The following is a 15,994-nucleotide window of genomic DNA, read 5'->3' as shown; positions in this document are numbered from 1 at the left end:
TGATAAGCGGCAATGGAGTTGACTCGAAATCACTTCCACAAGTGCAGCCCTTGACGATGCTGTCTGCACTGTATTCTCCCCTCCGCTGCCCCGGTGTCTTCGCGAAAAACGTATTCCAAGTGTAAGAACTAATGTGCGCTGAGGCCGTGCCCAGACAGCTGGCATAAGAAGAGAGCTTTGCATTGCCCGTGATGGCAACGCTAGCAGGTGTAAGAAGGTTGACTGCTACGTCATCGCAGCTGGAGGGCCTCCTTTGAGGGTCATTCGTTCCTGGGCTACATTTGAGAGCAGTGCCAGCAACAAATGAAAGCCATCTTTCGTGTCATTCTATTATGATTGTAGCACTGCGATAAGTGTCGGCATACGACAGCGTTCCTGTTTCCGCAGAGTGTGAACGAGCCGCATGCATTTGAGTGGGGCTAACTCACCAGGGTGGAAATTTGGGCAAGTCGGTATTGATCCATACCGACTGGCATCCATACCGAGGCAAGGTGGCTGTCATTCCTTACGTCCATTGTCTCGCGCACAATCTCAAGAAAATAGGGAAAAAGGCAAACGTTCGTGTGGTGTTTTCAGCTCCACAAAAGCTCAGTGTGTTATGCAAAAGGTCCGTGCCCTCCGCACATAGCTCCCAAAAGCAGCAGTGTACCATCCGCCACAGGAAAAGATTTGTTAAATGTACTAAGGGCATTGTGTACAACATTCCGCTCTCCTGTGGCAAGCAGTATATTGGGCAATCCGGTAGGTGCCTGAACGATAGGCTTCGAGAGCACAATAATAACATGAAAACTTATACCGGCAGCAATCTAGCTTTGCACTGCAAAGATTGCAAGTGCGTGCCTTTTTTGGACAAATGCTCAGTCGTTGCTAAGAGTAGAGATAAGCTAACTCGCGAAATTGTGGAAGCTGCACAGATTTCTGCCTTACAAGATAACTGCGTTAGTACTCCGTCCATTTCCTTGTCTAAACGAGAGCTGGCCTTCTTGGGTTCAAAACATCCGTGATCTCACATTTTTTATCGCATTTTTCACACCTTTTTTTCGATTTTTTTTTTTATCTTAGGTCAGCGCATGCGCTACTTTTGCTCGGGTTCCGTTCACTTGGTTGGGTTTGGTTTTCTTCGTCAGTCGGAAGTTAGCGCCTGTGTTGTTGGTGTGTGTTCTCTCCCCTTGTGTCCGTCGTCCTGGTTTTGCGCTACTCTTACGTTATGGGCTAACTCAGTAAGGACCACACTACGGCGAGGCCAGCCACTAATTCATTGTTGCCCCCCTCTCCCCCCCCCCCCCCTCCCCCTCCTGTCCGCCATAGTAAGAGAGCTTCACGTTAACCATGGCGGTGATTGTTTAGTCGGAGCCGTTATTTGAGTGCCAAAGCGCTACTTCGCAAGTTCCAACCACCTCACCGAGTTGGTGCTAAGCTTCACCTTGAGGGTGACCTTGACCAAGCCATGATAAATAAACAAATAAAATAAATATTGCCGTGACTGTCATTCCAAGCCTTGCACATCATCGCCTTCATCAACTAATCCTACTGTCGAACTAATGTAAACACTCAATAAAACGACCGTTTCTTCTGCCAAAAAAAAAAAATCGGCGGGGGGGGGGGGGGGGGGGGAGCCTTTTGCGCGGTGTTGCTGCTTGTCTCTTTGATGAGTGGTTAAGATGTTAATTAAGTGCACAATTGTTTGTTAATCTTAAATGCTGGAGACACTAGAGGGCGTTTGGGAGGCATCCGTCTGATTCGACGCCTTTCTGCAAACACTCTCCAGCGTCCTAGACAAGGAGAACTACATATGCGTTGGCAGGAAGTAGCGTAGCCATTAGCACGCTCGGCTGCGGAACGGAAGGATGGTGACTGGCAACAAATGCACAAAGATTTTTTTTTTCTGGTCTGACTAGAAAAGCGTGACACCTCTGCTGACAACCTTCTGTCGACAACGATGAGGCATTAAAGGCTTCCGCCTTAATAAAGATTAGTTGAGATGGCGCTCTTTCGTGCCTTTTGTTCTGTCCTCGTCCTTTCTTAGTTGTTTCGCGTTCTTAGTTGTTTCGCGTTAAAAGTATTCCTTTTCAATGTAACCACTCTCGCGCTTTACATTGCACATCGTCGTCTTCATCAGCTAATAATACTATCCAACCTATGGAACTAACACCGTCGCCAGACGTGCCGACAACACTGCAAAGTTAACCAAAATCTCGAGTCAACCAACCTAACAGATGCGCACTTTGACTCGGTTTAACTATACGTTAATGCCCTACTGCTTTTTTTTTCGCACAGTTCCACAACCATGTTCCCATTGGGGCAATTTTCTAAGGAAGCAACGTTGATGTAGCACAACCAATGGAAAAACAGCGTCGCGATCGTATTACACTAAGCGCACTTCGCACCTTTGGCGTGCCCTGAAAGCGCGGGCTGTGGACAAATTGGTTCCCAGCGTGTGCTGAAAGCCAGGGTCAAGGGGACCCATGATACGTTTTTGGTACTCCGCCTTATCGCACACAGTCTCGCTGCTTCGATCTAGTGGACATCCCGCTCTTTTAGTGCAACGCGTTTATCGCTCACACGCAGTGATTCCGTTGTTGTTGAGGGATCACCGCGAAGTGAACCGCGAACAATAGCACTCCGAGAGTGGTCGCCCTGTTGACTAAGCTAAATGGCAAAATCATCAAAAAATCTGCAAAAAAAAATAAGAGGTGGCTGTGTGTTAGGTTTACGGCAAATTCGCAGACGACACAAGACCACCTCGCAGAACCGTTCCCAGTGTCTGGCACTCCGCCATTCGTTTAAGATGGGTTTAAAGCTGTGGAATTTATTATGGAGCTCATAGTGCCATTCGTTGTGCCACAAACATTTTATTTGTTTTCGCAAGGATTATGTGTAGTCTCTGGCCGGGAGGCTGTTTATGTAGACTGCTCTATTCACACAGGCGCTAGCGGCTCGGTCGGCTTCCTCGCTAGCGGCGATTCCGATGTGCCTCGGAACCCAGCAGTATACAATGACTAGGTTACTCTGCTGTCCATGAATAACCTCTCCACGCAACAAAGTAACAACGAAGTACTTCAAAGAAGGGACGGAGCTCAGAGACAACACAAAACTGAGCGAGTCAGTACCCACATGTGGTTTTATGTATTTACGTTTGGCTATTTAATTTACAGTTTTTAGCCACCCCAAAAATTCGGCTGAGAAAATAGATAGATGCCTTAGGGATTATTCGTCTGATCGATCGCAAGGTCTCTTTTGTAGCCAACGTGATTGGCGCTTTTCGGTCCATTCGAAAGAAACGTTGTAGGTCTGGTTGTAGTTTGTCGAGGCCATGTTGCACAGTACGTCTGGCTCGACCCCGGGAGCAAGATTTGCTTGAGCTTCAAGAAGCCGTTAGAATACGGCAACACTAGCGTTGTGAGGCACTCTTCATGCGAAAGGCAAAATGCGCAGTTACAAACGGCTTATATTGAAGGGTGCGTCCCATAGTTCGGGACAAGACATAATTCGGTTGGTCGAGGAGAGTTTGAAGTTAAAAAGAGTGTAAACCAAAGAAAAACCTGCGCTTATAAAGCGACAATTCACTTGATTCGGTATAAAGACTTGGAAAAGGAGACGTTCACAAGCTCCCACTGCCAGTCAGATGGTAAAGGGTGTCTAAACCACCTGTCATCCCTCTCCTTTGTTGGTGGTAGACAAACCTGCGCGGTAGTTTACGGCTGTGATTAGATCTGCGCTGTTCTGTTCTTCCAGCTTTCAGGCAACTCAAGTTCTTTAGTCGATTTGTCCAAAGCCGTGCGAAGGAAGACATGCTGTCCCCTGACCCATTCGTTCTATCTTCTGAGGGAAGAGGGGAGGGGAGAGCCCTCCCCCCCCCCCCCCCCACGCAGTCGACGCCATATGACTGACAGCATATCGCACAACACAGTGTAGCTACAGCGCAAAATACAATTCACTACGCAACATGGCAGTAGTATTAAAAAGGGAATGTCCCTATACAACACTAGGGGGCAACGAAAAATAAAGGAAAAAATAAGAATGGGAAGGGGCCTATATGGCCCTCTCATTTGGAAATCTTAATGAGGAAGTATTGTGAGGAAAACAGCTGCGGCAACGAGGCGGTAATGAAGAACAAAGTGTCGTTTCTGAGATGTGTTCCCTGCGGTGCACGATGTTGAATGCTGTGCAGGGAAGCATCATTCCGGCACTGAAAGCGTCTTAGTGCCGATAAACATGATGCCTCAGTACCTCAGTAATGTCCACGCCGTCATAGCTTTGGAAGCATTATTCAGTTGACTTGATCGTTGGGAGGAAGAAGTACCTAGCGGAGTGCCTGTATAGCGGCAACAAGCTTGGGTAAACTACAGGTTTTCCGCTGAATTGGTCCAGGTCACATTGTTGTTTCAGCCGCAGCCGTGTTAATAGCTGCTCGATGAAGCGCTGCCGTACTTTACATCTCGACAACGACCTCTGAAAATCAAGGACAAGCGATAATTTCAAATCTCGAAACTTTAGGAAATATTCTAGACACACCGCCGTCTTGTTCCTTTGCCAGAGTGCATACTACGTCATGCAAACTCACTGTTCCGTTGCATCGCTCCTGCCTATCGCCTCGCTGGTCCATTGTCACAATGCGACGTTTCCTCAGACCTCTGCCATTTCTAGCCGACGGTGGCCGCGAACCCTTTCAGAGACGGCCTTTCCGCTCCACGCAGCTGTTTCGTTCTCGCGGAACATGGATTAGGCCACTCACTCGCCGTACAAGAATAGGTACGACTCTGCATGAGTCATCGCGTGTGATGGAACTAAGCGCGGATTATCGCATGCGTCTGAAGCCCGCGTGAACCCGCTCAAATGTAACAACCAGAGGAGCAACCGTTCGCAGGAACTTCGGAGCCGGTTAGTTGTCCACCGACCGAGCATTAACGGTCACGACGAGCGTGAATTTCTTTCGCTTTGGAGTGCAGTTGGTCTTCGATGCGTTTATTGGCTCCAAAGTAATAGTCTCTGTAGTCTCCGCAGGTTAATTTTCTTTGTTGTCTCGTCATGACTCCGGCGTAGTCAGGACAGAAAAATAGGAATGTCGTTAAGTGTTCGCGTTGTTTGGCGCGCCTGCGAAAAGTGACTTCATAAGGCGCTGACTTTTCTTATCTGGATCATGATATTAACAAGGCTTACGGGCCCCATTTTCAAATACTGGAGCCGTATTTTGTTGCGTTTAGTTTCATCTGCTTTGGAAGGGGGGAGCAATGACAATCGACCATTAAAAAAAGAAACCAAAGCTAAAAGATACAACATACTGCCCCTGGATGAAACGAGGATATTCCGGTGTTTCTTTTTTTTTTTTTTTTTGCTCGGTACAGTCGCCAGAACAGATATTTGCTTGTCTTCTCGTTTACTGCAGATGTTCCGAGTCGTTCATGCCCCCCCCCCCCCCCCCCCCCCCCCCCCGCCCCTCAATCGTCAAAACTTCGGCGTCTGTAGTGATGCCTGTCTTTGTACGCAGTGAATATTTTTTTTATCATTATTGAACGGCCCAGCATCTCTTCTATAAGAACAGCCCAAGAGCAGGACGTCGTTTGCGTTGGCATATAAAACTTGAGAGAATGATACCGACGAGACTTGCGGTCTCTGCCAGTGTTTTGGCTCTTTGTTTCTAAAGCGTACATTTCGAACTTAGCTTTATAGGGAGATGATGTAATATAGGGAAATGAGGAACTCGTCATATGACATACATATTAAGGAAACCAACAATAATCGAAACCATGAAAAGCTAAGTGCTTGTTTTAGAGCGCAGCTTATTGGCGCCCGTTTCTGTTTTTCGCGGCGTCGCACTTGTAACCAGTGCCCTTTGTAAGCAGCAGTGGACACCTTAGCCACGCTTTAAGCTGCGAAACCAACGGAGCGGGAGCTTCGAAAGCAAAGGAAATGCGCATAACTGCCCTCTTGGAACAGTGGACACTTCAATCGTGCTTTAAGCTACGTGGCGGTAGTGATAGATGTGTGCTGCATGCGTTGGCATTGACAACGTTGTACCATTTTAAGGAAAGGAAGTGCGCATCAGTGGACGCCTGAATCGCGCTTATAGGTACGTGGGGTAATGAGTTGAGAGATGTGGACTGCAGGCATTGACAACGTTGCGGCAGAAACGCGGCGCTGAAGCCATATAGGTCGTCAGCGTTCATTGTGTTCATTGGCATTGGTGATGATTATGATGATGAAAACTATTTAGAACAAGGAAGTTTTGGACACGTAGGTCCTTGGGCCCCCGCAAGGCCCAACTGCACTCAAACGTTCATGTCCCGGAGGCTCAAGACACTGGCAGCCCGGCCTGCGGCGATGGCTTGCTTGGCCGGGTCCTTAGAGCGCAGTGGTCTCCCGAGCCTCCCAAGTGGTAAGGTGCCCCAGGCCCCGCGGGGGAGGATCCGCCGGGCAGACGAAAAGGATATGGTCGAGAGTAGCTTTGGGGTGGTGGCAGAGGGTACAGGAGGGGTCTGCGTGGACTTCGCGTTGGCGTTGACAACGTTTTACACTCCGATCATTTTAAGGAAGTGAGGTGCGCATAACTGGCTCCCTGGACCAGTGGACGCCTGAATCGCGCTTATAGGCACGTGGGGTGATGAGAGAAATGTGGGCTGCATGCGTTAGCGCCGACAACTGTGAGCGAACTCTCGCGATCAACCATTGCAGGGGACACGGTGGGTGGGGTCTTTAAAGCACATACAAAGACAAACAGGAATTTTTTTACCACTTATTTCATTTCATTTCATTTATGCCCGAGGGCATTACATAAGGGGGGAGCAAACTCAAGATTTGTACGAACAAGACAAGAACACTACAAAGAAAGAAAAAAAAATAACATTGCAAAGGAATAGAGATGTACAACAGGTAAGGGGCGTCGAAAAGGTTATACAATATGTAACAAGTAAAAAAAAAAATTTAACACATGAGTAAACAAAGGCTAAGGAATGAAAAAAAGCAAGGACACTTGTCTGTCTCAAGCACAACATATAATTGAAAAGATTGCACTCACGAAAAATGGTCCTTTAGTATTTCACGGAATGATTTGCGATTAGTGCATGATACAATGGTGTTTGGCAGGGCATTCCATAGAGCTATTGCGTGCGGGAAAAAAGAAGAACTTATGCGGGAGAACATCCCGTTCCTGTCACTCGTAACACCCCCCACGGCTGTGACAACCTGGCGAAATGCTTGCATAGACCTCGTCTTTGAGAACCAGACTTTGGTGCAGCAAGTCGAGCATATATCCATCTATTTCACCGACCACAAAGCTTCCTTCATGAGAGTCGAGAACTTTTAGTGGAGTGTTTCCTGAAGAAGGAAAATGTTTGAAAAATAACAAGTTGTCTGTAAGTGTACGTACAGGTGCCGTCAAAAGTAAATGGAAGGCAATATTAACGAAAAAAATTAATCATTGCCCCCCGCCCGAATTCACGCACCCTTGAATACATAGGTGCAGCCTAATTGTGATTTTGCGAATTGAACTGTGCACCAACAAACATGAGCCATTATGCTTTAGATTTAAAGAAATTACTTTTTTTTTTGACAAAGTCGCCTTCCATTTACTTTGTACGGCGAGTGTACATGTCTTGGTCGAATTCTTTGCCTCAATTTATCGAAAAGCTGGAATGAGCTGCGCACGAATTTCGCATTAGGAAGTAACGTAATCGTCGGCAATTTTTTTAAGATGTGGTATTGATTAATTGCATATTTGTTGCGTAATTACTTCTGGCTGGAAAGTAACTGATAAGATAGTAGAAGAAAAACAACCACATGGCACCGGTAGGATCCGAACCCACGACATCTACCAACTGAGCGGTGGCGGTGGCTGTCCAATCTTGTACTTTTTCCTGATGACTGTTAGCTTTCTTAAATTCATCAATAGTCAAGTGAAAACACAACTCTAAAATTAAGTACGACGTATCCGTTAGTTTTCGCGTCACGCTAGCCAGGCTTGCGCACTATAGCAAACTGCATTTTCTTGGAGGCACCATTCGGGGTACAAGTTTAGGAATCTTTTGGAGGCAGATTGTTCTTGTGCAAGAAGAAAAAAGACCCTAAATATATGTCCTATTTGTTATTCCAACCACAAAGGCGTGTGGCGCGCAGTGGGCTCCTCCTTTGGACTATAGCTATAGCGTTGCGGTCCAACCGATATGAATTACGTTGAAAAACGTCCTTTGGAATGACATATCCTAAGGACTTTCGATCGTCGTTTCGCACAACCAAAGCCTGCATCTGTATTCACAGCCTACTTGGCTTTATTTTAATTTACCCTGTTTTTCTGCAGTGTAAATCTATCGCACGTGGAAAGCAGTGCTTTGACGGGAATCCTAAGAACGTTCTGTATTTGAAACCGAGAAAGAGTTCAGAGCACTGAAACGGAGCCGCGCAGTTCGCCTATGAAGCATTGTTCGTCGTGGCATTCCGCGCGTGTTCCCGTCGTCCAGACATCGGCCGTGGTCCTGAGACCGCGTTGTAACGAATGCGTCGGACATGATATCCTCAGTGCAGTGGCGTAGCCAGAAACTTTGTTCGAGAGGGGGGGGGGGGGGGGGGGGGTGGGGCTCATGTTGCAGCGCGGCCTCCTCATAGAATTTGTGGAGGGATCAAATGCAAAAATAATAAATGCATTGCCATTGACAATGCCATTGTGTATTAGATAACGCTACGCACTGTCTAGACAAGTGAGATATGTGTTCTTTTTAAATAAAAGAATGCATTCGTATGTCTTAAAAATCGTGGCATACATAACTGATACCAATGCTTCCATGTTTTTGCGTATTTAATAAGTAAAGAAAATATCACACGAAGTCTAGAACTCTATCAGTTCGAAACCAGCAAAGCAGTGCATGCCGCTCAGATGAAAAACATAAAGGCCATGAAATTAGCAAGTAGAGGACAAATATTTTAATGAATCTTTGTCGTTCATTTTTGTACACATGCAACGGCCAGGAAAAAATCTCAACGACTCTGTCCTCTGTTCCAGTGTACTGCGTAGCAGCAGCTGTCACCGGTCATGTATTGCGAGTAATTGCACCGAAATTTTAGTTGGAACAGCGAGCACATGTATAAACGAGGAGTTCTGCAAAATACCGTTAGAAGTGCGAAGATGAAACGAAGTATTAGAAGTGCGAAGTTACAACTTGACAAGGGACAAAAAAGTGGCACTGGAAACAAAGTCACTGTATGTATACACAGAACCTCGCAACAAGATATTTAAATACACGTATGTCTCCATTAAATCTGCGTATCTAAGCAAAAGTCACTCTATAACTCGAATGTTAACTCAGAACCAGGACTGGCCTTCAATCGTTGTTGTTGGCGAGTTATACCCTGATAACGTTTTCAAACTGATGTTACCCGAGACGTCACCAAAGAATGTGTGAAACTGTTTTGTGCTGTTAGCTTTTTCTTGTCGATACTCTGTTTTTGCTTTTATTACTTATGTATATTTCTTTCTTTTGTTTTGATTGTCTTGTTGGCTTTTTCTTGTCGATGCTCTGTTTTTGCTTTTATTGCTTATGTTTATTTCTTTTTGTTTTGAATTGAAAAAGACTGCGCATGCGACTTCTCTAATGTACAAGGTCTCCTTCAGCAAATACTGGCACTGTTCGCCGCACAGCGTGCGTGAAGGTCACGAGGCCCCGTCAGGCGCCATATGGACGCCTTTTGCCTCGTGAACCTCAGCAGATATAAAAACAAAAATCCCCAAGTATATGTACCCCGATTCTGCTGAAATAAATTTCATTTCATTTCATTTCATATAACGCGTCAAACAAGGCAAATAAACTTCTTGCGTAATCACAGATAGTAAACTGTACACACGAAAAGACAGCTGATCCAGGCATGAAGAAAACTATCATAGCAGAAGTCGTGATATATACCTGGGCCATGCTGCGGTCGGTGACAGTCCGAAAAATTTCGGGGGGGGGGGGGGGGGGGGGGGCTGAAGCCCCATAAGCCTCCCCCCCCCTCCGGCTAAGCCCCTGCCTCAGCGCTTAACGTTGCGTCGTAATAAAATTTTCTCCCTCTCTATTTAAAGCACACTGATCTTGTATTAATTAAGTTTTCAGATATTTGTCGTGCGAAGAAAGAGCGTTTTTTTTTTTTTTAACTGAGCCATGTGGCGTCCACATTTCCATGGATGTCATCAAGCTAAAAGCGTACTTTGACTTCATGACGTCATGTATAGAAAACGACTGAAACGGCCCATGTTTGAACCCTGCCGCGATGAACTACGATTTCCGGCTTGTTTTCCAGTCTTCGGAAGTGGCGTCTCTGGTTGGTCTCTACTGCGCATGCACCATAGAAAATGGCGTCATGGTTCTCATTTCTCGCGGGCAACTTGAATTTGCAAGGGTTTCAGGACTTTCATTTGCTATTTTCTCGGCGACGCAGCCGCCATTCCGCGCAGAAGAGAGGTCGGCAGTGTACCCGAGGAATAGTCTATCCGTCTTGCCTAGTTATTTCGCTTTAGCGTCCTTTTCAGCCTATCGTCGCAACGGACTTAATCCACTAATTAGTAGACACATACGGCGCTCGGCTGTTGACCCGAAAGAAGCAGGTTCGATTCCGGCCGCGGGGGCCGAATTTCGATGGAGGAGAAATTTCAGAGGCCCGTGTACTGTGCGATATCAGTGCAGGATTAAAAATTCCAAGTGGTCGAAATTATCCGCAGCCCTTCACTACGGCGTACCTCATAACCTGCTTTGGGACGTTAAACCCACATAAACCAACCAGCAGGCACATACAGCGTACTTGTAAGTGCAAGAAAGGGTGAAAGTCGTTCTACTCCGGCGGGAGATAAGTTACTGGAAAAGGTAATTTCCTTCCTTGAGACAATTCTTTTGCGATCTTGTCGGCATGGGCTGCACAGTACACACAGTGAGGCCCATTACGATTCTGTTACTCACAGCGCGATTCACTAAAACAGAGAAATTATACCTTCAGAAAATTCGTCCCCTCCTCCTCGCTGCTTCCTTTTGCATCAATCCAGTGGCAAGCTTCAGTGATTCGCTCATGGCGAGTACTCTCCTTCTATCTTCCTATCATATTTTCCTTACTGGCCCACTCTTTCCCCTCCGCAGCTTCTTAACACCTTGTATTTGGCACTCGTAGGTACAACAAGCCTTCTCGCGAAGTTCCAGAGGACGTGCCATGCTGCTGGTAAGTCAGCTCTCTTTTTTTATCGCGAAAGCAATACTACTCCCAATAACTGCCTTTCGCGTAGCGGTGGCCACTTGGCACGTTTGACCTTTAGAATGATCCCTGACGTCATACCATGCCTAGTGACGTCACTGCGTGACGTCATACCAGGAGCGAGAGACGGGCTACCAACTCGGCTCGTCGGGTAACGGCGGCCGCTTGGCACGGCGCGCCGCGCTCCTCCCGCTAGAGGCACTTCATATGCAGTATAAAACACCTGCTTTTGCAACCTACTAGGCTTAACCAATGCTAAGCCCCCGCCAATGTTTTAAAATGCGACGCTAAATATGCGCTATGAAGCCCGACATACCCCCCCGCTGGGTGTTTCCCCAAATCGCGCACGCTTTACGTCTACTCTGACATTTCTGCCGCGCACGCCACATTCCCACACATATACTGCCTTTCAAACGGTAGCAAGGTTTCCATTGAGGACAGTCCTCAAACAGTACAATAAAAATTGGCTGTGGTTTGACCACTGGCCATCCCGAGTAGAATTGCGGAAGCAATTAGAGCACTGCACGGGCCTCAAAATGAGGCTCAAGCCCGGCCCGGGCCCGAGACCTGAGGCCCGAGTCTGGCCTAAGCCCGCGGCTTCAAGCCCGGGCCCGACCCAGGCCCGCTAAATTATCGCTCTAGCGAGCCCGGCCCGGCCCGTGAATTCCGGAGTGAAGCCCAGCCCGGGCCCGGCCCGTTTCACAGTAACGCTTGAGGTATACTGCACATAAGCAAGTAGACTCCTATACTAGACCGATAGGAAACTGGCCGACAAAGGTTCTGAAACCACAGTTTGGCTTGAAGAAAGTTGGTTCTTTTTAACCCAGAAGGAAATGATTAGGAGTAGTGCTCGCCAGGCCCGTCTTTTGGACAGTGATCTCGTGTAGGCGCGCAAAGATAAACTCGGAAGTTCCGAGAGCCAAATAAAAAGGGCTGCATACGCGCGTAATAGACTGCTTTGTATTCCCCCACCATTTTAATCAGTTTGCCGCCCGCGAAGTATAAACATTGAAGCTGCCTAGCAAGCAGTGGGATGACATTTTTTTAGTGAACGCGATCTCACAGGTTGAACTCATAGCCGAACTTGTCGCCTTACAGCAGAAACGAAAAGCTAAAAGGCTTGAGTATTTCATGGTGTGTGTTTGAAGTCTATAAGCGTCCTGAACTAATGTGTTTTTCCCTAATCCATTTCTAATAGTGAATAGGTATGTTTTGGGATGACGAACGATCAATGGCCAATTAAGATTTTACTCTTACTGGTGGAGCAGAATATAACGCGCGAACCACGTGATAACTTACAGGGCAAAACTCTTGCCATGACAACCAGGTTGAAGACGCGAGGAGGGATAGACGTGGTTATGAGATGAGATTTACAAACTCTCGCGAGCTTTTGTGGCTATTTACGAGACGTTGCGGTCAGCTTTTCAAAAAGGAAACCAAACCCGCATTAGTTTGTGAATTTTCTCACATGAGAAAAATATAGCGGTAAAATAAAAGCTATGTTTTGGGGGGGGTAAGGGCCCAAGGGGAGTCAGGCTGTGAGAGACAACGAAGCAGAGGGCTCCGGATAATTTCGACCACCTGGGTTTCTTCAACGAGCAATGATACTACAAAATACATGTCTGTCATGCTTGCCGCCTAAATAGAAATGCGGCCGCGGAGGCTATAGGAGCAAACCGTGGCTTCCCGGCTCAGTAATCAAGCGCCTTGATCACTAAGCCGCCGCGGCATGGGAATAAGAAAATAAAGAAGTCAATGAATAAAGCTTAGTTTTTTTCTCAGAGCGTACTATAACCCATAGCTCATCCGTGTCGCTGCTCCAATGCCGCAGTTGTGTACTTCACTCTGCAATAGCGAATGAATAGTCGGACACCAGCCGTTTCTGTATGGACCCAAGCCCGGCTCGGGTCCGCAGGTTTAAGCCCGAGACCGGCCCGGGCCCGCAACTTCAGGCCCGGGCTCGGCCCAGGCCCGGCTAAACAGATCATGTCCCGGCCCGGCCCGAGCCCGTGCCGTGCACTAGAAGCAATAACGGCGCGGCGATCGCAGCGGCGCCGGCATCTCAGGGGCACTTTGAATGTCTAAAGTGCGTGTCCCCGAACGAGGTCAGTATACTGCTAGAGATACTGTGTTTTCGCACTGTATCATAACCGTCTCATAATGAGGATTGATTTGGCAATAGACTTTTATCAATGCTTTGGATTTTGGAAGACATTGCAACAACATCGTAAATAAGCATGTTTTATTGTATTTAAAGTTGTTTATGTCGACATTCTGTATTCGTTTTTTTTTTCTCTTTAGTACATGAATGCGCTCTATACATTCAACGTTCCCGCAAAAATGATATACAGGGTCTGTTCTGAAAGTAGTAGGACTCATTTTTTAAAATAAAATTTATTCAAGGGAATAGTACAAACGATTAGAATTTTTCAAAGTAGCACCCTTCCGCACCTACACGCTGCTGCCAATGAGTTTTCAGTTTTCGTACGCCTTCAGGAACGCCTGGACCGGAATGCTGTTTAGCTCCCTCGTCACGGCCTGTTCAACTGCCTCTACCGATCCGTGATGTTTCCCCTTGAGCGTCGATTTTATTGTGGGGAATAGAAAAAAGTCTGCCGGTGCCAAGTCGGGGCTATAGGGGGCCTGAGGGAGTGTTGCCGCCTTGTGCTGGACAAAAAATCGGAGTCCTCATTCACATGATGAAGAAGATCCTGGCAGATCGCTTTCCGGTTGGCCTTTTGCTCCTCTGACAACACTCCCGGCACCAACTCCGCGCACACTTTCCTCATGCCTAAGTTTTCTGTCACGATCTCAAAAACTTGGGTTTGAGGAATGCTCAAGTCATCAGAAATCATTCTGATACTCATCCTACAATGTCTGTTCAGTAAATGTTTCACTGGCTATACATTTTCGTTGGTCCTGCTGGTCGAAAGGCGTCAGGAGCGGTCGTCGTCTTCTACTCTTTCCTGACCTTCTCGGAACATCTTGTGCCACTCAAAAACACCTGACCTACCCATGGCAGCGTCACCGTAGACCTCCTTAATCATGTCGTGAGTCTCTTTGCCCGTTTTACCAAGATTTACACAAAATTTGATCATCACGTATCGCTGATCCAGAAAAAGCTCTATGATTCTGCGTGACGAGACGTTTCGACAGGGGTTCACAGTACAAGCGACCTGCTCTCTTCAACGGCCGAGAGCCGACTGCCGATTTTCCCCAGCATTCCCAATATCCCCCTTCAACGATCCTGCACGCGCAGATCGCCTCTCGTCCAGCCGTTTTCCCAGGAAAAAACCAGTCCTACTACTTTCAGAACAGACCCTGTATGTATGCCTTGTATTGCAAACCCACTGAAGATCGTGTGTACCTGGGGTACTGGGTGCCCAGTGTCCCCTTTTCTTTGTACTGTACTGTACTCTACTGTGCGAAAGAGAAATTAATTCCTTCATTCCTTCCTTCAATAGTTTGAAATAGCATTGCAGCTCAAATGTTCCTTCACTTAAACTGCGACGCCTCCACCTCTCATAATATTACGAAAAATTGACGTATGTTTGTACCCATCGAATTCGATAGCATTCATTTCATTGGAAAACCAGGTTTCAGTGAACGCTAACAAGTCAAACTCAGGTTTTAGCGAGTTGAGAAACATATCCATCGAGTCTTTATTCCCTAGGCTGTGTGACACACAGAAAATGTCTTTATGTTTTGCAATCGCGAAAAGAAACAGCGTCGTAATAGCCACCATTAGAAATGCAGTTTGTCAATGGCATAACGCCAATATAGCTCTTGGGCATATCGGAATGCTTATCTTATTTTCTCTAGGCAGTCGACGGAAGCAGTCCTGATAATCTGGCTACGAGTCCCACGACGCACGAACAGCTTTCCGCTCTTAACCCAAGCAAACTCGTATTCCTTTTCTTTTGCCGTTGACTTCATTTTCCGCAACAGTTCCTTGTTTTGAGCTGTAAGCTATGTTAGACTCTTTCTCCTGCGATTTGTTCTTCCCGCCTAGCCGTCCCTAGTCAAACGTGATGAAAATCGGAGTAGCAAAGGGGCGACCTTGTCTGACGCGTCTTTTTCGCCCCTTAGTGGAAGTCGATGCACTGCCTCACAGTCGGCCTCTGAGAGTCTAGCAATCTCAAGTTCATCAGCCAGAAGGTTAATTCTTTCCAGAAGTTTGCCATTGGTATGTTGAGTCAGCCCATGTATTTCCATGCTGAGCCGTCTGCTGTACTGCTCGAGACTGTTCATTTCTCGCCTCGATGTCTTTATTTCTTGTTCGTCGACTTTTTTCACGCGTTTCTTTAGGCCACTTGTGTCCGCGCTTTGCTTTTCCATGCGTGAGAGGACTCCATCGTATTTATCTGGCATTGCTTCTACTGAGTTTTTTCGATCGAGCACACAGTAGTCGTAAAAGCATCAATGTTATCTAATCTCGACTTCATTTCCAGCCCAATAGCAAGCTTGCTCTGTACGTGAGCACTTTGATGATGATGATGATGTCCTCAGGCTTAATGGCACATACCCACGGCGGGGGATTGGCCAGGGCTTTTTTTTTTGCGAGGCCGGCTTCTTTCTCTTTTGTCGTGTCCTGGTTACTACGGGATTGTGGAGTTGTGCATGTGGTGTACTTGCATGTATATTTTGCGATCTCCAATTTTTTCTTAAAGTTAGCTTGATTAACTCCTGAGCATGCACCTATGAGATAACTATAACCATACTCCGCTAAGACAATCAAGGCTCTGCCTCGCAATTTGAACAACCAAGCAGGACCGTGCTTTGGCGCGTC

The 15,994-nt window shown here is 46.9% G+C and overlaps 1 protein-coding gene across 2 annotated transcripts in view; it reads left to right on the top strand.

Moving 5' to 3' along the window:
* The window catches only part of LOC149371697 (uncharacterized), a 160,724-nt gene that overhangs the window by 9,513 nt on the left and 135,217 nt on the right, over positions 1–15,994 (top strand). For both annotated transcript variants that reach the window (XM_089565939.1, XM_089565940.1), the window contains exon 2: positions 11,125–11,172. In XM_089565939.1, the coding sequence (XP_089422065.1) occupies positions 11,125–11,172 (48 nt within the window). The remainder of the gene's footprint in view (positions 1–11,124; positions 11,173–15,994) is intronic.

This window comes from Amblyomma mixtum, chromosome 1 (assembly GCF_055824585.1).
Source record: "Amblyomma mixtum isolate Tamu chromosome 1, ASM5582458v1, whole genome shotgun sequence".
Classification (NCBI taxonomy): Eukaryota; Metazoa; Arthropoda; class Arachnida; order Ixodida; family Ixodidae; genus Amblyomma; species Amblyomma mixtum.
Note: the sequence above shows the minus strand (reverse complement) of the source record. Positions and strands in the feature narration are given on the sequence as shown.